A 21,450-nucleotide genomic window follows, 5' to 3' on the forward strand; every position below is an offset into this window, starting at 1 on the left:
TAATTTCTTATTTTAATCCATGAAGAAGGGCAGGGAGAGAATAACTGGGATTCTTATACCCTAGGTGGTCTTCTTTGTGGCCTGATATCAAACTTACTTTATAATTCCTGTACTTCTATCTATAATAGTTAAAAGTTAAATTAATTGTACTTGATTGATTAAGGAGAAAAATGATTTTTCACTAGCCTTTAACCGCTAGATGGCAGCATGAGTCTTACTGTACTTCTGGCTTTTTCTCTACCCTTATCTCATAAACTGGGTTTCTTATGGAGATACAAATTCTTATGACTTTACTGGACTACTTGCCTAACTTTGTTGATGCCTAACTTTGTTGATGCCTAACTTTGTTGATGCCTAACTTTGTTGATGCCTTACTTGAGTTTTAGCTTTTTGTTTTTCCTTTTCATCTCTCCGTATTTAAAAAAAGATTCTTTTCTTAAGCAGTGTGTATTTTTGATGCTCAGTTTCCCTGTTGTCAGAAATAACATTTTACTTTTGATTAAGGAGATTGGTAGAAAAAAACCAAAAATGTGGTAATTTAATTCAGTAACTTCCATACCTGGATCTAAGACCCTCAAAATGGCTTCAGCTCTCTCATCTCAGATTGTCTTCTTCTGTCCTTCAACTCTCCTGGTTATCAAGTGGTATCAAACAGTGCCTTATTAAAGTAGGAATGTAAGCTAAAATTGATGAAATAAACCTAGATTTTCAAGGATAGCTTGTTTTAAAATAAAGTTTTCAAGTGCTTAGCCATTTTGAGTGATGAGATAATAGCAAAAGAAGAAAGTGTTCAATTTAGCAACTGTTTGAGTGCCTACTTCCTACAAGGCTCTGTAGGGGATATGGAGATGAATAAGACATAATTACTGCCCTGTGTAGATTAAAATCTAGTAGAAAATGGAGATAAGACAGTTAAGTAAATGATTCTTAATGGAAGGTAGAGGAGGTAGCTCTGTAAGAGTACTAAGAACGCTGGGGATAGGGGAGAAGTGGCAATTACATTTGATTGCTACAGAAATGGCAGATAAGTTTCATATTGTATGTCAACACAGATTGATTAGTGAGGATTTCCTAGGGCTGTTGAGCTGAGAATTTTGAGGAGTCTTGATTCAGAGAAGTCCATTAGTATGGTCGGCTGTGGATCAGGGAAAGGGGTGTGGTAGTATTTACTATTTCTGGATCATTGAAGATAAACTTTTTAAAGAACACAGGTTTTTGATGTGGAAATGGAAACGGACCATATTCCAGGTGGAATGAATATCTAAAGCAAGCAGAGTTTGAAAGAACAGTTATGCTTAAGGAACAGTGTGAGTGATTTAATACGGTCTTTAAGAAGACCAGTTTATATTAGGGCTCATAAGAACTAAATGGAGGGAAATAGGAGCTGGGCTGAGGGATGAGGAATTAGACTCATAGGTAATGGAGAGCATGTGAAATTTCTTTAAAATGTATTTTAATGACTGTGACGTTAACTAATTTTTGTTATAGATGGTTTGTAGAGATACTTTATTTACTAAAAGACCATTTGCCACAAATTTGTTTACTGTAAAGATAAAGAAGAAAGTAAAGATAACCACAGCCTTACCAGTAAGAGATGGCCACTGTTGATGTATTTCCTCGTCCTGGCCCTCCCTTTTCTATTTGTGTAGGGGTGTGTGTAGTTTACATTTCTACTTGGACCCATATGTATACACAGGCATGCTTTTTAACATAACTGAGGCTATACTGTATGTATGAAAGTCAAGTGAAAGTCAGGTCACTCAGTTGTGTCCGACTCTTTGCGACCCTGTGGATAGTAGCCTGAACCAAGCTCCTCCATCCATGGGATTTTCAAGGCAAGAGTACTGGAGTGGGTTGCCAATTCCTTCTCCAGGGAATCTTCCCAACCCAGGGATCAAACCCAGGTCTCTCACATTGTAGACAGACGCTTTAAGTTTTTGTCTGTGCTCCCCCTCCCATTCTTTCTACCTTAAGCATTTTTCTGCTTCATTAAAAATTCTACCAGTGAAGATTTCTGAGTAGGGAAGTCATGCACCTTTAAGAGGCAAAATGCATAGGATAGAATGTAATCATAGAGACAGGAGGCTGGAAGCTAGCAAGGACTGTGAGTCCACCAAGAACGATTGAGGGCTTGAATGAATAGTGGCAGTGTTAATGGAAAGAAGCGTACCAACTATAGATGTTTCAGGTATATCATTTTCAGTACTAGATGGGTAAACTGTCTCGATGAATCTTGGGGAGTAAACTGTAATTAGAGTTTACCATGATGTTTTGAGCCTGCTTAAGGACAGGGAAGTCAGAAAGAGAAGAAAGATTTGGTTAAACTAAAAAGTCACCTCTTTTACGTATTATTTCCTAGTAGGTGGGCTTCCCGGGTAGCTCAGAGGGTGAAGTGTCTGCCTGGGATGCAGGAGACCTGAGTTCGAACCCTGGGTTGGGAAGATCCCTGGAGATGGAAATGGCAACCCACTCCAGTACTCTTGCCTGGAAAATCCCATGGACAGAGGAGCCTGGTAGGCTACAATCCATGGGGTTGCAAAGAGTTGGACATGACTGAGAGACTTCACTTTCACTTAGTAGATGGGCATCTTAATTGTTTTAGAAATAAGTAAAAGCTGTTTGTATAGGTTAGTGTTATTAATAGGATGAAAACAATGCTTTTGCCTAGGTTAGTTACATTACTTAGGTAACAAGTAATGTTTTAGTTATTTGTTTTCTCAGGGAAATACATGTGTGAAATAAGACATCCATAACTTCAGAATGGGTTTTTGGGGTCTCTATAACCTTTGGCAGATCATTACACCTCTCAATTGAATAGATTAGTTTTGCATAGTTTTCTTGCATAGTAGTGCTTTTCCATTCGGTTAGCTACCTAGAGCTATGAAGGAAACTGTTATGTTCTTTGTATATGATAGACATCCAAATCTTTGTTAACTGGAAAAAAATATCAACAGTTTAAACTTGAATAATGGCAATTGGCCCAAAATATTTGATGTTGATGCGTCTATTTTGTTGTTGTTGTTTTTCAGTCACTAAGTTGTGTCTGACTCTTTGCAGACCCATGGATTTGCAGCATGTCAGACTTCCCTGTCCTTCACTATCTCCCAGAGTTTGCTCAGATTCATGTCCATTGAATTGATGATGCTATCTAATCATTTCATCCTCTGCTGCCCCCTTTTCCTTTTACCTTCAATCTTTCCCAGCATCAGTCTTTTCCAGTGAGTCAGCTCTTCGCGTCAGGTGGCCAAAGTATTGGAGCTTCAGGTTTAGCATCAGTCCTGCCAATGAATATTCAGGGTTGATTTCGTTTAGAATTGACTGGTTTGATCTCCTTGCGGTCCAAGGGACTCTCAACAGTCTTCTCCAACACCACAGTTCGAAAGCATTCATTCTTTAGCACTCAGCCTTCTTTGTGGTCGAGCTCTCACATCTATACATGACTACTGGAAGAACCATAGCTTTGACTACGAACCTTTGTCAGCAAAGTGATGTCTGCTTTTTGATACACTGTCTAGGTTTGTCATAACTTTCCTTCCAAGGAGCAAGCATCTTTTAATTTCATGGCTGCAATCACTATTCACAGTGATTTTGGAGCCCAGGAAATTATTTGATGCATCTATTAATTAATAGCAAAGTTTTGATTGTGTCTGCATCAGGGTTAAGTCTTCCTGTGAGTGAAGATTGCATTTTACATGTAGTTGGAGAACTGTGGGATCTCTAATTAAGAGGGAAGTACTCTTGACTGGAAAGTCCCACGGGCGGAGGAGCCTGGTAGGCTGCAGTCCATGGGGTCACGAACAGTCGGACACGACTGAGCGACTTCACTTTCACTTTTCACTTTCATGCATTGGAGAAGGAAATGGCAACCCACTCCAGTGTTCTTGCCTGGAGAATCCCAGGGACGGGGGAGCCTGGTGGGCTGCTGTCTATGGGGTCCCACAGAGTTGGACACGACTAAAGCAACTTAGCAGCAGCATACTGCCAAAATTGTCTTCCAGAAAAGTATTTCCTACCCTTACCCCCTTGCTAACACCAAATATCATTTTTCAAAAATCATTGCTAACTTTATGGGCAGAATATTAATACCTTGTGTTAATGTTTGTTTTTCTTCACTTGTGATAATGAACTTTTTCATGTTTCTTGACCCTCTCCATTTACAAGCACTAGAAATTGCAGAAAATATAAATTTAACTTATTCTAACGTGAAAAATTAAGCTAGCAAACTTGATTCAAAAGGACTTTATGGGCAATATTGTAATCTGCATTTTTCAAATACCAAATGAAACTTATCTTTGTTTTCTGCATTACCATACCATCTCGCCATAGTCATTAGCATTTCATCCTATTTAGGTAGTAATACAGTATAAAATCCAGAAATCCCACTTTGAAGGGATCAGAGATATTCCTCATAATTAGAAATTGTCAATTTAGCCTTAAGTATTTTGTTTTCAAAAATGTATTATGATAATGGGGAAAAATACATGCCATTATTTCTCATTTTTCCCTTGGTTAACAAATTAGGATACACAGAGCCTCAAATTACCTTTAAGGCTTATAAGCATTCATATCTTTTATCCATTAGTCGAGTTATTTCATAAACCCAACATTGCCTCTGCAGTGGTTTTACTCACAAAGAGGATTTTACCATAAAATGCTTGTGGTGTTTCATTCTCTTCTGACTTTGGGGTGGGGAAGGGAAAGATAGAGGTAAGCATGCAGGGCTTAAATTAATTTTTTTGAGGTTTGTTTCAAAGTAGTATTCTGCATAGTTCTACAAAATGTGTGATAGGTAAAGGGATGTACATAGTCAAAGAATTTAAAGTTTAGCAGTGAATAACCCAGTACAGTAGATACTGTATTCTATATTTGTATAGTATTCTATATTTGTATAGTAGATGACAATGTCGCCAGTAAAAATCATGTTAAAGCAATAAAGAGCATTTAAGGACAGAAAAATGCTCATTATATGTAAAGATAATTACAAGTGAAAATGCAAGTGAAAAATTGCAGGACACAAAGTCATCAGTTTTTTTCCTTGTTTTGAGAGCATGGGTGTAGTAGACATGACTGGAAGGAAAAATACTAGTATTTTTTTTTTTTAGTTTTTGTCTTTTAAATTATGAAAGTATGATAACACATTACGGGAGACTTGGAAAATACAGAGCAAAGTTACATTAGTTCCCACTATATATTACAGTTGTTTTTTAAGTAGATAAATTAAGATTTTTGGTTGGAATTTTAATATCAAACTCTCAAAATTAATAGAACGAATATACAGAGAAGCAGAAGAATATAGTAGACCTGGAAAACACTGTGAACCAATTCAACATAATTAAGATTTATACAATTTTCACACAACAGTAGGATACAAATTCTATTCAAGTTCCCATAGACTGTAAACTAAAAGGCACTGGAACATATCCAGGGACATAAAACAAGGCACAAAAATTTCATAGTCTATAAAGGTATTGAAACCATACAGAGTCTGTTCTCTTATCACTGTGGATTATGTTAGAAATCAATATCAAAAGATATTTGAAAATAACTCACATATTTTCGAGTGTAATGCGACATTTACTAAGAGATGTCTTCAACTTAGCCATCAAATGTCTCAATAAAGTTAGACTGAAAAAAAAAAAACCACAGAGGGTGATTGCAGAGAAGAAAGCATTTAAATGAGAAATTAATACTAGTATGTTTTGATGGCTGTCTTGAGTGATTTTTTTAAAAGTTTTTTCCGAAATTTCTAAATCATCAACAGTGACCACATTTTGTTCTGAGTAGGGAAAAGCTATCTTAAAAAAAAGAAAAATTATGTGCCATTCTAGAAACAAAATTTTAGTTTCTTGAAAGATCTGTGTTCTTAATTTCCTGCACGGTTAAAATTTTAAACTCTTTTCCATTAAAGAAAAGAGTTATTTGCTTTCTAAATAAAAATTACTAGATCCATTAACAAAAATTGATCATTTTAAGCAAGTGATGAATAGCAAAGTAAAAGTTAATGATATTAATACTTCATTTCCCATCCTTACCACAGCCTTCCAGAAGTAGAAGTTGGGTAACAAAAGGAGTGGTAAGCTCTTGAGTCAGTGGCAAGAGATGATTCAGTTTGTGAAAGAGGCATCTTTTCAGAAGCAAACATTGGCCAAGATTTTGTTCAGCTTTATGTTTTCAGCCTTTCTTCTTTGTAGCTGAAGAACTGAACTCAAGTCATAAGCTGCTCAGTAGGAGCAAAGCACCATGTAGAGTGTCTATTAGTCTTAAATGGAATTGCAGCTGTTTGAGAAGTAAAATGGTCCTGATAATTTTTCTTCCCTTTGGCTTGAAATACTGTATATGGTTTTGTTATGACAAAGAGGAGAGAAAGACTGAATAATTGCAGTTATTAGGTATGCGTGCATGTTGAGTTTCTTTCCAGGCTTTGGGTATAAGAATGACTGTTTCTGCTTCTGGGGAAGTAAACTGACACTTCCTGATATTTTTGTTTGACTCTTTCATTTTTGATACTCTAGAGATTTCAACAAAATGAAGAGTTTTTTGTTGTTGTTGTTTTGTTTTAATGTAATATCAGTTCCTTTTCTTTTTTTCTTAATTCTCAACACTGTTTTGTGTTGGAAATATGATCTGGGAGGGTGGTGATGTTACATGAGAATTTATAGGTGATGATAGAGTACTTTGCTGTGGGAAGTCTAGAAAAATAATGACTTATGGTATCTAGAAGTCTTAATCTCTAACCATTAAGTCTAAATTAAAAGCTTGGCCAAAGTTACCAGTGTTTGGTGTAACTGAAAAAGACTTGAGAAATAGAAAAAAGAACGGTATTTTTAAAGGAAGAACTGTTACATTTGATTGACTGTTGTAGGAGAATACATTTAAAATTGGTTGGATAATAGTGAAGAAATCCTTTGAGAGAATAGTTGAGTTTGCCAGGTTAAAGTTTTGGATACTAAATACAAAAAGAACTAAAATGAAACTTTAGATTCAGGATATAAAAATATTCCACTGTTCTATAATTTTTTGTTCTTGAATACATTTTTAAAAATGGAAGGTGTACATGGAGAAAAGTACACAGATTATGTACAGCTCAATGGATTTTCATAAAACAACACTCCCATATAACTGTGACCTTGAACAGATGAAAAAATAGAACCTTTCCAATATATAATACCTCCTTCATGCCCCTCTCAGTCACTACCTGCCCTTGGCTCAAAGTCAAGCACTGTTATGACTTACAATATAAAGGAATTTTGCTTGTTTTTGAACTTTAAGTGGAATCGCCAACTATATATTTTTTGTGGCTGGCTTCTTTTGCTCAACATTTTGATTATGACATTCATGGATGTCATTGTCTTTAGCAGTCATTTGCTGTTTTTGAATTTTAGTTTGGCAATATTTTCCTTTTGTGTTAATGCTACCTCTGTCATTTTAATTTAGGTTGTAATAATGTCACAGCTTTAGTATTTTAGAAATAAATAGTAAATTATTTCCGTAACTAGAGGTGGTTGATTTCTTCTCCCACTTCTCCTCCATGGAAATATCAGAATATCATTATTGGTATTGAATGAAAAAATTCACATTGAGACAATGAAGGTATGTTTTCCTCAACTCACTGATTTTCTGATTTGATGTGTAACTTTTCTGACACCCTTGTTGAGTGATGCATTTTTATGTATATTACCATTTTGTCATTTGCAGATCCTTGGAAACTACTTTCCTAGAAAAGACAAAGCACTTTTTTTCCCCTCACTGTGTCGCATCTGGGCTCTTGGTTCCCCTACCAGGGAATGAGCCTGTGCCCCGTGCCTTGGGAGCACGAAATCTTAACTACTAGACCACTAAGGAGGCCTGTTGAAGCATCTTCAACTGTTTTCTTTGTTGACTAACTTGGGCATTACATAAGAAAAGAACTTGCATAATGAACTAATAACACAGTTGATGCATATTTTGATACATATTGATACACAGTTGATACATATTTTAGAATAGGAATAGAAAGAATAAGGAAGATTATAGTTTCATATTCAGTTCAGTTCACTCGCTAAGTTGTGTCCAACTCTTTGCGACCCCACAGACTGCAGCACGCCAGGCCTCCCTATTTATCACCAACTCCCAGAATTTACTCAAACTCACGTCCATTGTGTTGGTGATGCCATCCAATCATCTCATCCTCTGTCGTCCCCTTCTCCTCCTCCAGCATCAGGGTCTTTTCAAGTGAGTCAGCTCTCTTCACATCAAGTGGCCAAAGTATTGGAGTTTCAGCTTCAACATCAGTCCTTCCAGTGAGTATTCAGGACTGATTTCCTTTAGGATGGACTTGTTGGATCGCCTGGCAGTCCAAGAGACTCTCAAGAGTCTTCTCCAACACCACAGTTTAAAAGCATCAGTTCTTCGGCGCTCAGCTTTCTTTATAGTCCAACTCTCACATCCATACATGACTATTGGAAAAACAATAGCCTTGACTAGACGGACCTTTGTTGGCAAAGTAATGTCTCTGCTTTTTAACATGCTGTCTAGGTTGGTCTAGGTAGGTCATAACTTTCCTAGTTTCGTATTAGTTACTAAAATTTCCATCCCTTAATTATAAAAACAGAGGACAGATCTTTTTGTATGTGTTTGGACACCAGTATGGCTAGTGGTATAAGAAATACAGAGTGAGTAATATAAAATGGAAACAGAAGATCTAAGCAATAGACAATTGTTAGAACAGAGAAAAGTTGTTTGGATGGGATGGGAAAACCACAGGGAATTACCCGGGAGCCATTGATTTCAGATAGATTATTAATGACTTAGTTAAGTGCTGTGCTTATAGACCTAACAATTTGCCCTGGAGTGAGAAATCCACCTTGTGCAGTGGATTATGTTTAGAAACAGTTGAGCCTGCTAGATAGGCTTCTTCTGAGGAATAGTTTTAGGTGTTAAAAAAGACGAAGCAACTTCATGAGGACTGGAGCTACATCTTGTGAAAATCAATGTGTTCACTTCCCCAGTCAACTAGAAAGGAAAGGCAGCATGAAGAAGAAAGTGCCTGCGGAAAAAAGAGCTTGTTTGGGCATCTTTGCTGTGATGGTTTAGGAAATCAGCCTTAGTACTGTACATGATCTTTAGTGGCTTACTGTTTAGCATAGTTTTTCAGTTCATAGACGCTTTGTAGAAATGAGTACATTGTACCTAATGAACACGTGAGCAGTGACTTTATGGATGGATTTCATGGTTCAAACATGTCCACTGGAAGACTAGTTAATTGTTGGTAACTGGACATTTTGGGAGACTTGTTTTTAAGACAAAACTCTTAAGGTACCAGAACCAAGGAATTATATCTTATGTATAATTGGTAGGATGCAAAACGTGTTTGTCTGGTTTAAAGAAAGCTTTGGAAGAGTATACTACCTTATTATAGTATATTCAGTTCAATTCACTTCAATTGTTCACTCGTGTCCGACTCTCGGCAACCCCATAGACTGCAGCACACCAGGCTTCCCTGTCCATCACCAACTCCTGGAGCTTGCTCAAACTCACATCCATCGAGTCGGTGATGCCATCTAACCATCTCATCCTCTGTCGTCCCTTTCTCATCCCGCCTTCAGTCTTACCCAGCATCAGGATCTTTTCCACAGAGTTACTTCTTTGCATCAGGTGGCCAGAGTATTGTTGGAGTTTCAGCTTCAGCATCAGTCCTTCCAATGAATATTCAGGACTGATTTCCTTTAGGATGGACTGGTTTGATCTCCTTGTATTTCAAGGGACAATGAAGAGTCTTCTCCAACACCACAATTCAAAAGTATCAGTTCTTTGGCACTCAGCTTTTTTTATAGTCCAGCTCTCACATCCATACATGACTACTGGAAAAACCATAGCTTTGACTGGACGGACCTTTGTTGGCAAAGTAATGTCTCTGCTTTTTAATATGCTGTCTAGATTGGTTATAGCTTTTCTTCCAAGGAGCAGGTTTCTTATAATTTCATGGCTGCAGTCACCATCTGCAGTGATTTTGGAGCCCAGAAAAATAAAGTCTGTCACTGTTTCTACTGTTTCCCCATCTATTTGCCATGAAGTGATGGGGACCAGATGCCGTGATCTTATTTTTTTGAATGTTGAGTTTTAAGCTAACTTTTTCACTCTTCTCTTTTACTTTCAAGAGGCTCTTTAGCTATTCTTTGCTTTCTGCCATAAGGGTAGTGTCATCTGTGTATCTGAGGTTATTGATATTTCTCCCTGCAATCTTGATTCTAATTTTTGAATCTTGTAGTATATTAACTTATAGGAATTGCAGTATAGCTTAAGAAATATCTCTGTCTGATGAAACTCAGGCTAGTGGGGAAATTGATGACCTGAAGATAACATAAGGGAAAGAACAATTACCTGAAGATAAGTGGATAGGAGCCAGGTGATAAATAGCTAATATTAATAGGAAGAGACAAAATAGTAATTAAGAGCTTGGGTTTTGAAGGCTTTATTACAGCCTTATTATGAATCTTGATCTACCACTTAGGCAGTAACTTGACTTTCTTAGCCCTGATTCCTTCATTTGTGAAATGGAGATGAAAATCTTAGAATAGTGGTTCTCAAACTTTTTGGTGTCAGGACTCCTTTCCACTCTTAGAAGTTAATGTTGATCACCTAAAAGCTCTTGTTTATGTGGATTATATGTGTATTTTATGTATATTTAATTTCTGAATTTAATTCAGAATTTAAAACAAAATTAAAAAATAACTTACTAGTTTAAAAATAGGAACAAACCCATTACATGTTAATATAAATATTATTATGAAGAGTAACTATTTTCCAAACAAAAAATATTGATAAGAATGGCAGTTCTTACATTTTTCAAGTACCCTTAATGTTTGGATTGATAAAGAGCTAAGTTTTCATATCTGCTGCTTCTTTCAGTATGTTATGATACCTTTTGTTAGGTAGGCTCTAGATAACTTCAATGTTCACTTCTGAGAGAATAAGTGAAAAAGCCATCTTAGTATCGTACATGTAATTTTGAACTCATGGACCCTCTGAAAGGGGCTTAGTGATCCCCAGGATCCTCAAGGTCTTCCTGACCATTCACTTTGAGATGTTACCTTAGAATATTGTTTTGATAATTTAATACAATGTTATTTATAAAATCTTCACGTAGTATATTAGTACTTAATAAGTGCTTAAAAGCTATTAACTGTTGTTATCATCATGGGCAGCATATGAGAAATTTTAAGCATAGTAAGTGTATAATCATATGTATTTTCTTAAAAGACTCACTTTGCCAACATGGTAGACAGTGGGGTAGTAATAAAAAAAGTGGTAACATGGGAGGCAAGTTAGATTTTTCTTTTTTAAATTAAATTTTTAATTGAAGGATAATTGCTTCACAGTATTGTATTGGTTTCTGCCAAACATCAATATGAATCAGTCATAGGTATACCTAAGTCCCCTCCCTCTTGTCCCATTTTTTAGCAAGTCAGCTCTTTGCATCAGGTGGCCAAAGTATTAGTGCTTCAGCATCAGTCCTTCAGTGAATATTCAGGATTGGTTTCCTAAGGGATTGACTAGTTTGATCTCCAAGGGACTCACAAGAGTCTTCTCCAGCACCACAGTTCAAAAGCATCAGTTCTTTGGTGCTTAGTCTTCTTTACGGTGCAAGTCTCACAACATGGGTGAATCTCAAAAACATTATATTCAATAAAGGAAGCCAGACATGAACAATCACATATTATATTATTCCACTTATATGAACCATCCTAGGTATGTAAATTCATAGAGACAGAAGGGAGATTGGTGATTGCCAGGGGCAAGAGAAAGAGGAAATGGGGGCTATCTGAGTAATGGGTGAAGGATTTTTTGGTGGGTGATAAAAATGTTTTATAACTTATATAGGTGGTAGTTGAAAAATATTGTGAATTTACTAAATGCCATTGAATTGTACACTTTGAAAACTCACTTTAAAAAATGCAGATTCGATTCAGTTTTTAAAAATGCATAGTATGATATTTGACACCTAGAAAGCTGTCGATAAATCTTAAACTTTATTACTGCCTAGTGCACCTTTATCAGGAATTTAGCTGTGTGACACTGAGCATCAGTTTCTTCAGTTGAAAAATGAAGCTGTTGGACTAAAAGACCTCTCAGATCCTTACAGCATTAAAATTCAGTATTTTAAGGCATAGTATTTAATTCTTGACAAAGGCTGAATCATGGGGACTTCCCTGGTGGTCCAGTGGCTAAGACTTCGAGCTCCCAATGCAGGGGCCCAACTTCGATCCCTGATCAGGGAACTGGATCCCACATGCCACAGCTAAGACCCAGAGCAGCCAAATAGATAATTAAATATTTAAAAAAAAAGACTGAATCATGTAAGACTTCTTGGTTATATTAAGGATATTGGATGATATTCTAAGATCTCTGACAAGTCAATGGAGGGCATAGGCAAGGAATATTCAGGTTTTGGCCGTGTAGAGACTGGTTTGGATGGGGACGTGAGAAGAACTAGGGAGACCAAGTAGGAGGTCATTGCAATAGTCTATGGTCACCCAGACTGTGGTGCTGGGACTTTCGTCGTGGTCCATTGGCTGAGAATCTGTCTTGCAATGCAGGGGACGCAGGTTTGACCCCTGGTCAAAGATCTCGCATGCCTCAGGGCAACCAAGCATGCATGCTCAAACTACTGACCTGTGCACTCTGGAACCCATGAGACACACACAGTGCATGGAGTCCATGTACCGCAATGAAAGACCCCACATGATACAATGAATATTCCGCATGCCATGTAGCCAAATAAATTGGAAAAAAAAGACCACAGTGCCTTGAACTAGGATGCTGATAGTGAACAAGGAGCGATGTCCTTGAATTTGAGAGCAATTTAGGACAAAGAATAAATCTTGATTGATTGGCTATAGAAGATCAACAGAGGTGGGGAGGGAGAGGGTGTCAAGGATGACTCCTAGATTTCTCCTCTGGGCGTGTAAGTTAGTGGCACGCAGACAACAATGGAAGCACTTTTGCTTTTGACTGAGATGAAATATCAGGGACTAGCTTCACCTTCCCACCTGAGACAGTTTTTTAAAAAACTACAAAAGATACAAACAGTGGTTTTTAGCACACTGGATGTCAGGCAATAAAAGACAGTGATCCCTGAGAGTTAGGAAGTAAAGGAGGTCAGCACTGTGACTGTCTCAGTTTACTGTTTTGAGACAGTTTCCAGGCTGCAGTGCTGGGAGGGGGAGCTCAGGCAGAAAGCAGCAGACTCCCCGTGTTGAAGAAACAGAGCTAGGAGTCTGGAGAGACCAAGGCAGCAAGAGGCCAGAGGATAGAGTACCAGAGGGGCGAGGGCAGCATGGAGAGAACCCTGGAGATCCACAGAGGGCTCTGCTAAAGGAATTAGCTGAGTACTCGCCAGTGCAGTCTTGTGAGGAAGCGGTTATACATGAGGCTGAGGAGAGAGCCCCTCGAAAGGATTACAGGAAGGAACACTGGCTGGCACCACAGGGCCAGTAATAGTGCCTGCTCCCACCAATCAGACTACAAAATTCTCATCAGTCATAGGACTCAGAAGGGTTTGCCTCAGTAGTGGTGAAAGCATTTGTCTTCCCTTCCAAACTGGACACGTGCCACAACTAAACAGCCTGCGTGCTGCAACCCCTGAGCCCTAGAGCCAGCGTCCGTGTGCTGCAACTAAGACCCGATGCAACCAAATATATTAAAAAGAAAATCTTACCAGACTGGACACCTCAAGTATGTGCAGTTCATCCTATATGAATTATACCTCACTAAGGACTGATCTGTCAATCAATTGATTGAAGTTTTTCCCCTCTTCTCTTAAGGGTCTCTTCAACAAAAGTAATTTAAAGTAACTAAAATGAGCCAATCACTGTGATAAAAATTGAGGCTGCATCAGTAAGCGAAGCAGTCATGAGGAAGACACACATCAGACAGTTAACAGAAATAATCTGTGGTGAGAGGGTTGTGATGAGTGCTGTGAAGAAGTATAAGATTCCGTAACAACAAATCTCTGTGAGACCTCTTCTGATCTGTAAGGGGTGATCAGAGAAGGAAGTCTTTTCTGAGGATGAGACAAAAGGATGCTACAATCTGTCACTAAAGCTTTTTTAGAAAGAACAGTAGTGGAGGAATGAGTTTGTAAGGGAAGACAATGAGTTTGTTATTTTTTTTTTATTTGAAGTATAATTGATACAATTGTATCAATTGATACAGTTGATATAATTGTATTAGTTTGGGGTGTACCAAAACTAATAGTGATTCAGGGTTTTGTTTTGTTTTTTTTTCAGAGTATATTTCATTATAGGTTGTTATAAGATACTGTCTAGTTTTATGTGCCATACTATAAATCCTTGTTTCTTATCTCTTTTATATAGTAGTTTGTATCTGTTAATCACAGACTCCTAATTTCCCCCTCCCTCCCTCCCCTTTGGTGGTAGCCACAAGTTTGTCTTCTATGTCTATGAGTCTGTTTCTGTTTTTTATACAGATTCATTTGCATTAATTTTTAGATTCCACAAATGAGTGCTATCGTGCACTTTTTGTCTTTCTCTGACTTCACTTGGATAACATTCTCTAGGTCCATCCATGTTGCTGCAAATGACAATATTTCTTATTTTTTATGTCTGATTAATATTGCATTACACACATATATATTATGGGCACTGGGGTTGCTTCCATGTCTTGACTGTTATAAATAGTGCTGCTGTAAACATTAAAGTGCATGTATCTTTTTGAATTAGAGTTTTTGTTTTTTTCTGGATATATACCGAGGCATGGGATTCCTGATATATGGTAGCTCTATTTTTAGTTTTTTAAGGAACCTCTATACTATTTTCCATGGACTTCCCTGATAGCTCATCTGGTAAAGAATCCACCTGCAGTGCAGGAGACCATAGTTTGATTCTTGCGTCAGGAAGATCCCCTGGAGAAGGGATAGACTACCCACTCCAGTATTTTGGGGCTTCCCTGCTAGCTCAGTCAGTAAATAATCCGCCTGCAGTGCGGGAGACCTGGGTTTGGCCCCTGGGTTGGGAAGATCCCCTGGAGGAGGGCAAGGCAATCCACTCCAGTATTCTTGCCTGGAGAATACCCATGGACAGAGGAAATTGGCGGGCTGCAGTCCATGTGGTCACAGAGTCGGACATGACTAAGCAGCTAAGCACAGCACACACTGTTTTCCATAGTGGCTGAACCAATTTACATTCCCACTTACAGTGTGTAGGGTTTCCTTTTCTATACATCCTCTCCAGCATTTATTATTTGTAGACTTTTTGATGATAGCCATTCCATCTGGTGTGAGGTGATACCTCGTTGTAGTTTTGATTTGCATTTCTCTAATAATTAGCAATGTTGAGTGTCTTTCATGTGCCTGTTGTCTGTCTCTTTGTCTCCTTTGGAAAAATGTTTATCAGGTCTTCTGCCCATTTGGGGGGCTTCCCTGGTGGCTCAGCGGTAAAGAACCCACCTGCAATGCAGGAGACACAGATTCCATGCCTGGGAAGGAAAGATCCTCTGGAGAAGGAAATGGCAACCCACTTCAGTATTCTTGCCTAGGAAATCCTGTGGACGAGGGAGCCTGGCGGGCTACAGTCCATGGGGTCGCAAAAGAGATGCAACTTATCAACTAAACAGCAACAACAGTCCACTTTCAATTAGGTTGTTTGTTTCTCTGCTGTTGAGTTGTATGAGCTATCTGCATGTTTTGGAAATTAAGCCCTTGTCAGTTGCATCTTTTGCAATATTTTCTCCCATTTCATAGCTTGTCTATTTATTTTGTTGATAGTTTACTGTGCAAAAGTTTTAAAGTATTATTAGGTCCCATTTATTTATTTTTGTTTTTATTTCTTTTGCCCTGGGAGAGTAATCTCAGAAAATATTGCTACGATTTATGTCAAAGAATGTTTCACCTATGTTCTTTTCTAAGAGTTTTATGGTGTCATGTCTTACATTTAGATCTTTATTGAGTTGGATTTTTGACATGAGGTTTGGCTTTGGGTGTGAATTCTCCATTGTGTAGGCTGTTGAATGCAAGGGTGAGGGAGGAACCAGTGAAATAGGAGATGGAAATAGGAGTTTGGCTATTAAGAGGAAGAAAGGGTATTCGCAAGAGGAAGAAGTGGTCAAAGTTTCTTGTTTACTTTAGGACAGTGGACTTAGATGTGTTTAAATTCTAGTGGCAAAGATGAAAAGATGGCAGAGAGAGGTGAAAAGGGATAAAGAGTAAGCAAGGTCCCTGAGAGGGCTTGAAGTGTTAGGGTTTAGAGCACAGGTGCACCGGTCTTAGATTGATCATATGACTGGATCATAACAAGAGGAAAGAGAGATGCAGATTTCTTCACTGGTGGGAAGGTGAGAGAGTGCCTCTATGTTTAGATCACAGACATTTCTTTTCTTTCTCTCTCCACTTTATATGTCAAGAAATGAAGAGTAATTAATTAGGTTTTTAAAATATTGCTTATTTATTTTCGGTTGTGCTGATTGTTCATTGCTGTGCTTAGGCTTTCTCTAGTTGCAGTGAGCGGGGGCTGCTCCTCTTTTTGGTGCACGGACTTCACATCGCGGTGACTTCTCTTGTTGCAGAGCACAGGCTCTAGGCACACAGGTTTCCTTAGGTGCAGCACATGGGCTTAGTTGTGGCGCACCAGCTTTAGTTGCTTCACAGCATGTGAAATCTTCCCAAACCAGGGATCCAGCCCTTGTCCCCTGCATTGGCAGGTGGATTCTTATCCACTCTGCCACCAGGTAAGTCCTTTAATATGCTTTTAGTTAATGCTGGATGGCATCCAAAAACTTTAACATGATTTAGACATTTTTTATTTTTAAGTACTCTGGTTTCTTGTTTGCTTATGCAGGCCATCCTGCAGCAAATAACCAGTCCAAATCTCACCCCTCATTGTCCAGTGTACTTGGTTACAAACAATGGTGCCTCCCGTGGTTTCAGCAATCTTGAGAATATTCCTAATGTCAGTTTAGAATTCCTGTATGCAGGAGTGCTTCTAATTGAGATTTAAAGGATAACCAAGAATAAAATCTGTTTGTATTTACACTCTTTTTTAAAGTAAAGAGAATTTTCTGGCCTTAAAGATCTCAGTTTGGAGTATCTTTTCAAAATAACATCTAATGTGGGGGAAAACAACTTCTAAAATGTAAAAGCTCTGCTAGGTTTTCTTTAGAGTGAAATTGGTCTTACAGCATTGTAGAGAAGATTAGAAATGGTATGTGAGAAGTGCTTAGTATATCTAGGTAAGCAGCCAGATTGTGGTGTAAAGTTGCAACTGTGTACATGGTTTATGTCATGGACTATAAGAACAGGGATACTGCTTAGTAATTGAAAAGAATTGTTAAACAGTCATAGAATCTTTTTTGTAATATCCATTTTAAAAGTTAAATATGAACTTTCTTATTTTTTTCTATTATAAAACAGTACATATTCATTGTAGAAGATATAAAGAAAGTAAAAATCACCCCAAATCACAGCATCCTAAAATAGTAATCGCTTTTAACTTTTTGATGAACACTTCTCCAAATCCTGCAAACATTTCTTGCTAAGAGGTATTACACACACACACATGCACGCATATACATACATATTTTTTTCAAACATACATGGTGTCGTGCTATTTCTGTTCTACAACCTGCCTTTTTGACTTAGTGCATTGTGAACTTCTTTCAGTACCCATGAAAACAGCAAAATCATCAGTTTTGTGACTGTGAAGAATACCGTTATAATATGGCTCAGCTGGTAAAGAATCTGCCTGCATTGTGGGAGAGCTGGGTTCGATCCCTGGGTTGGGAAGATCCCCTGGAGAAGGCTACCCATTCCAGTATTCTGGTGTAGAGAATTCCATGGACTCTATAGTCTATGGGGTTGCAAAGAGTTGGGCATGACTGAGTGACTTTCATGTCACACATAATGTATTTCGTTAATTCTTTCTGTTTTTTCATTAATTCTTTCTTAATGGACATTTAGGCTGTTTCCAGTGCTTTACTAAAAGTAAATCATGCTGTGATAAGCATCCTTTACTCTAGATAAAGTGAATGGCACATTAAAATCTTTTACATTTTGCCAAAGTGACCTCTGGAAAGACTTGTCCAAATCATATTTCTAAGAACAGTAAATGAAAGTACTTGTATTCCTATATCTTACAGCCAACTCTGGTTTTCCCTGGTGACTCAGACGGTAAAGAATCTGCCTGCAGTGCGGAGACCCAGGTTTGATCCCTGGGTTGGGAAGATCCTCTGGAGAAGGGATTGGCTACCCCACTCCAGTATTCTTGCTCAGAGAATTCCGTGGACAGGAGGAGCCTGACAGACTACAGTCCATGGGGTCGCAAAGAGTCGGAGATGGATGAGTGACTAACACATACACACACAAAGAGCCAACTCTAGATATCATGAAACTTTTTAGTACTTGCCCATTTTATAGGTGAAAAATTTTGTTTCATTGTTTTTTCTAATATAAATTTATTTATTTTAATGGAGGTTAATTACTTCACAGTACTGTATTGGTTCTGCCATACATCAACATGAATCCGCCACAGGTATACACGTGTTCCCCATCCTGAACCCCCCTCCCTCCTGTTTTATCAGCGGTGCTGTATAGAAGGAGAAGTCTTGAGACTACTGTAAAAATAAGACTGAAAACCAGAAGCAGGAGGCTTAAGTCCAAACCCTGAGAAAACCGGAGAACTCCTGACTCCAGGGAACATTAATTGACAGGAGCTCATCAAACACCTCCATACCTACACTGAAACCAAGCACCACCCAAGAGCCAACAAGTTCCAGAGCAAGACATACCATGCAAATTCTCCAGCAACACAGGAACACAGCCCTGAGCTCCAATACACAGGCTGCCCAAAGTTATTTCATTGTTTTTTATATGTATTTCTTTGATTGCTAATAAGTAAAGTTATGTTTACTGGCAGCTTGTTTTTCCTCCTCTTACAAGTTTCCCATTTAAAGGTGAGGAAACTGAGGTCGAAAGAAATGAAGTGACTTAGACCTCGATCATCCAGGAATTTAGTGACAGGATTGGTAATCATAGCTTGTTAGAGTTGAAAGGGAATCTTAGAGATCGTTGAGTCTCAACCCTCTAATGTTGCAGATGCAAAAACAGAGGCCTAAAGATACTGGTCACTTGCCTAGGGAAAACCACACAGCTCATTGGGGACAGAACCAGAAATTTGAACCATGTCTCATGAAGAGGGAAAGGCAAGTAACATTTTTGAGCCTGCTATTTCTATTTTTAAAAATGTATATGGCTGCATTGGGTCTTAGTTGTGGCTTGCAGGCCCCGTGGTTGTTGCCTGAGGGCTTAGTTGTCCCATGCATGTCGGATCTTAGTTTCCCAACCAGGAATCAAACCCGCATCCCCTGCACTGGAAGACAGATTTTTAACCACTAGACCACCAGAGAAGTCCCTAGCCTGCCATGTTTCTTACGTGTACTTTCTCATTTAAATCTTTTTACTATTCTTCTGTTACTCCCATTTGAATAAATGAGGTAACTGAGATTCAAAGAACTTCAATGATTTGTTCAGTCACACACTTAGTTATTTGCCAAGCTGGACCTAGAATCCAGGTCTTCTGATTTTTAATCCAGGGGTACTGTTGCCTCATAGAGTAGTAACAATAGATATGTTTCTTGGTTTCATTCAAATACTCATTTGATAAAATATTATTTGCCTCTTAGGAGCTTTTAAATAAAATTCGGCCTGTATTTAGTAATTCTTAATTGGTACTGGACACCAATCTGACAACGAACTAAAGGAACTGATCATTGTAAGCAAAAGCTAATCAGAAACCATGTCTAATGCTTACTGACTGGCTAGAATTGAGATCTCTGAGCTAGATATGACCTAAGTTTTGTATGGTAGTGATATCTGGGTTGAAAGTCTTAGTATTATCTTAGAATTATTTTTATTCCATAGAGAATAAAATCTTAATATATAAATTGAAAATGACATTTGGGTTCTCTGAAGTGTAAAATGGATCTCAAATCATCAAGGGGTCAAACAGGAACAAAATCGAAACCTTGTCAATTGCATCCTCCATATCTCTAAAAAGATCTGTTAACCTTCATTTCTTGACAGGGCTCAGAATTTCAAAATCATATTGGAGCTAATTTGGTAGGGCTTCGTCCCATAGAGATGCACAGAGATGAGTATTGACTTGTGTATAACTTTGTTGACACTCTTGAATCATTCAGTTATGTAGAAGTTAGCTAGTAAATCTGTGTTCTTTGCTTCTGCTTTCCAGACAGATGTTGTGTTTAGGTTGGTGTTTTTAAAACCTGCTAGTTTCATGTAAGTAATTTGGGGAAAGTAGAAGAGTATAGCATGTGATAAAGTCATTTTTTCCTTCACAGAGAATTTTATAGGCTTATAGAATAGAGAGGCCAGCAATTAACTCACAGTATTCTAGTCTTCAGTACTAGATCTGTTAAGCTTATTATTTAAGAAACAGACATTATTTCTTGTCTTTGGTATTTTTCTGATTTACTTTATTGGAATAAGAGTTAAACATTAATTAAGACTTCTAGATTCTGATAAAGTTTGGAGATTTGGTTTTGTTTCAGCTTTTTGTTTTGTTTTTCCCTCCCCTCTTATAACCTTTGTCATTAGGCAAATATAAAAGCAAAGAGCTGGGTAGTCGAGGGAGTGGTAAAGCTAAAACTAGACCACTTTGAAGCTTATGCAGAGGTGGTTACATAAAGAGTATAGAGCTTTGGTTGAGTCTATTGACAAGCAAGTATCACCAGAAGTAATTCTTTTTCTAGTATCAAACATAATGATCCTTTAAAATCTCTTTTGGAATGTTGAAAAGAAATCAAATGAAACCTTCAGAATGATTATTTATAGGGGAAGAAGAAAACTCCAATTTCATTCACCCATTGTAGCTCCACTTTCTCATTTTAATGCTCAGTCCACAGTGGCGATGGTAAAAGATGTCCTGCACCTGCAGAGATGGCAGTGGGAGAGGGGACATCACCTTTCCATTTATTGCTTGTTGCAGTTTGGCCTGTTTACAGACGGAATTGCTGTGTGGGTGCTTCCAGTGGAGAGTGAAGGGAATCAAGGTAGCAAGCAGCAAGAAAGCATTTACACGCGTCCTGTGAATTGGCTAATTTTTAACATGCAGTTAGTTAAGAAATGATTACAGCCTGAGGAGTCATGACCTCAACTTTTCATCAGCTCCATTGGATTGTGCCTCAGTTTGGAAATGAAGGAGGTATGTGGGAAGTTTTAATTGTACCTGTGTGATTTATCCCTAGTCAGCTCTTTAATTTCTTCTGGCTGTCTGAGGTTTCCGACATGCTGTAAATTTCCCCAACTTTTTCATTATCTGCAATTTCTTTATGACTCGTGAATCGGAGTGGAGAGAGAGTGTGGATTTACAGCAGAGATAAACATGTCCATAAAGTCTGTATCTGTGTCAGTAATTGTACTGCTGTCAGTGACTGTCCTGTTTT

The 21,450-nt window shown here is 38.1% G+C and overlaps 1 protein-coding gene across 3 annotated transcripts in view; it reads left to right on the plus strand.

Moving 5' to 3' along the window:
- Nucleotides 1-21,450, plus strand: part of LIN52 (lin-52 DREAM MuvB core complex component) — a 117,166-nt gene that overhangs the window by 25,770 nt on the left and 69,946 nt on the right. Inside the window, exon 6 of one of the 3 annotated variants that reach the window (XM_069597057.1) lies at nucleotides 18,130-19,498. The exons of the other annotated variants lie outside the window; for them this stretch is intronic. Coding sequence (XP_069453158.1) covers nucleotides 18,130-18,198 — 69 coding nt within the window. The 3' untranslated portion in view covers nucleotides 18,199-19,498. Of the gene's footprint in view, nucleotides 1-18,129; nucleotides 19,499-21,450 lie in introns of those variants that run through there. 3 annotated transcript variants of the gene reach the window in all.

The sequence above is a fragment of the Ovis canadensis genome, chromosome 7 (genome assembly GCF_042477335.2).
Source record: "Ovis canadensis isolate MfBH-ARS-UI-01 breed Bighorn chromosome 7, ARS-UI_OviCan_v2, whole genome shotgun sequence".
In the NCBI taxonomy this organism is placed as follows: Eukaryota; Metazoa; Chordata; class Mammalia; order Artiodactyla; family Bovidae; genus Ovis; species Ovis canadensis.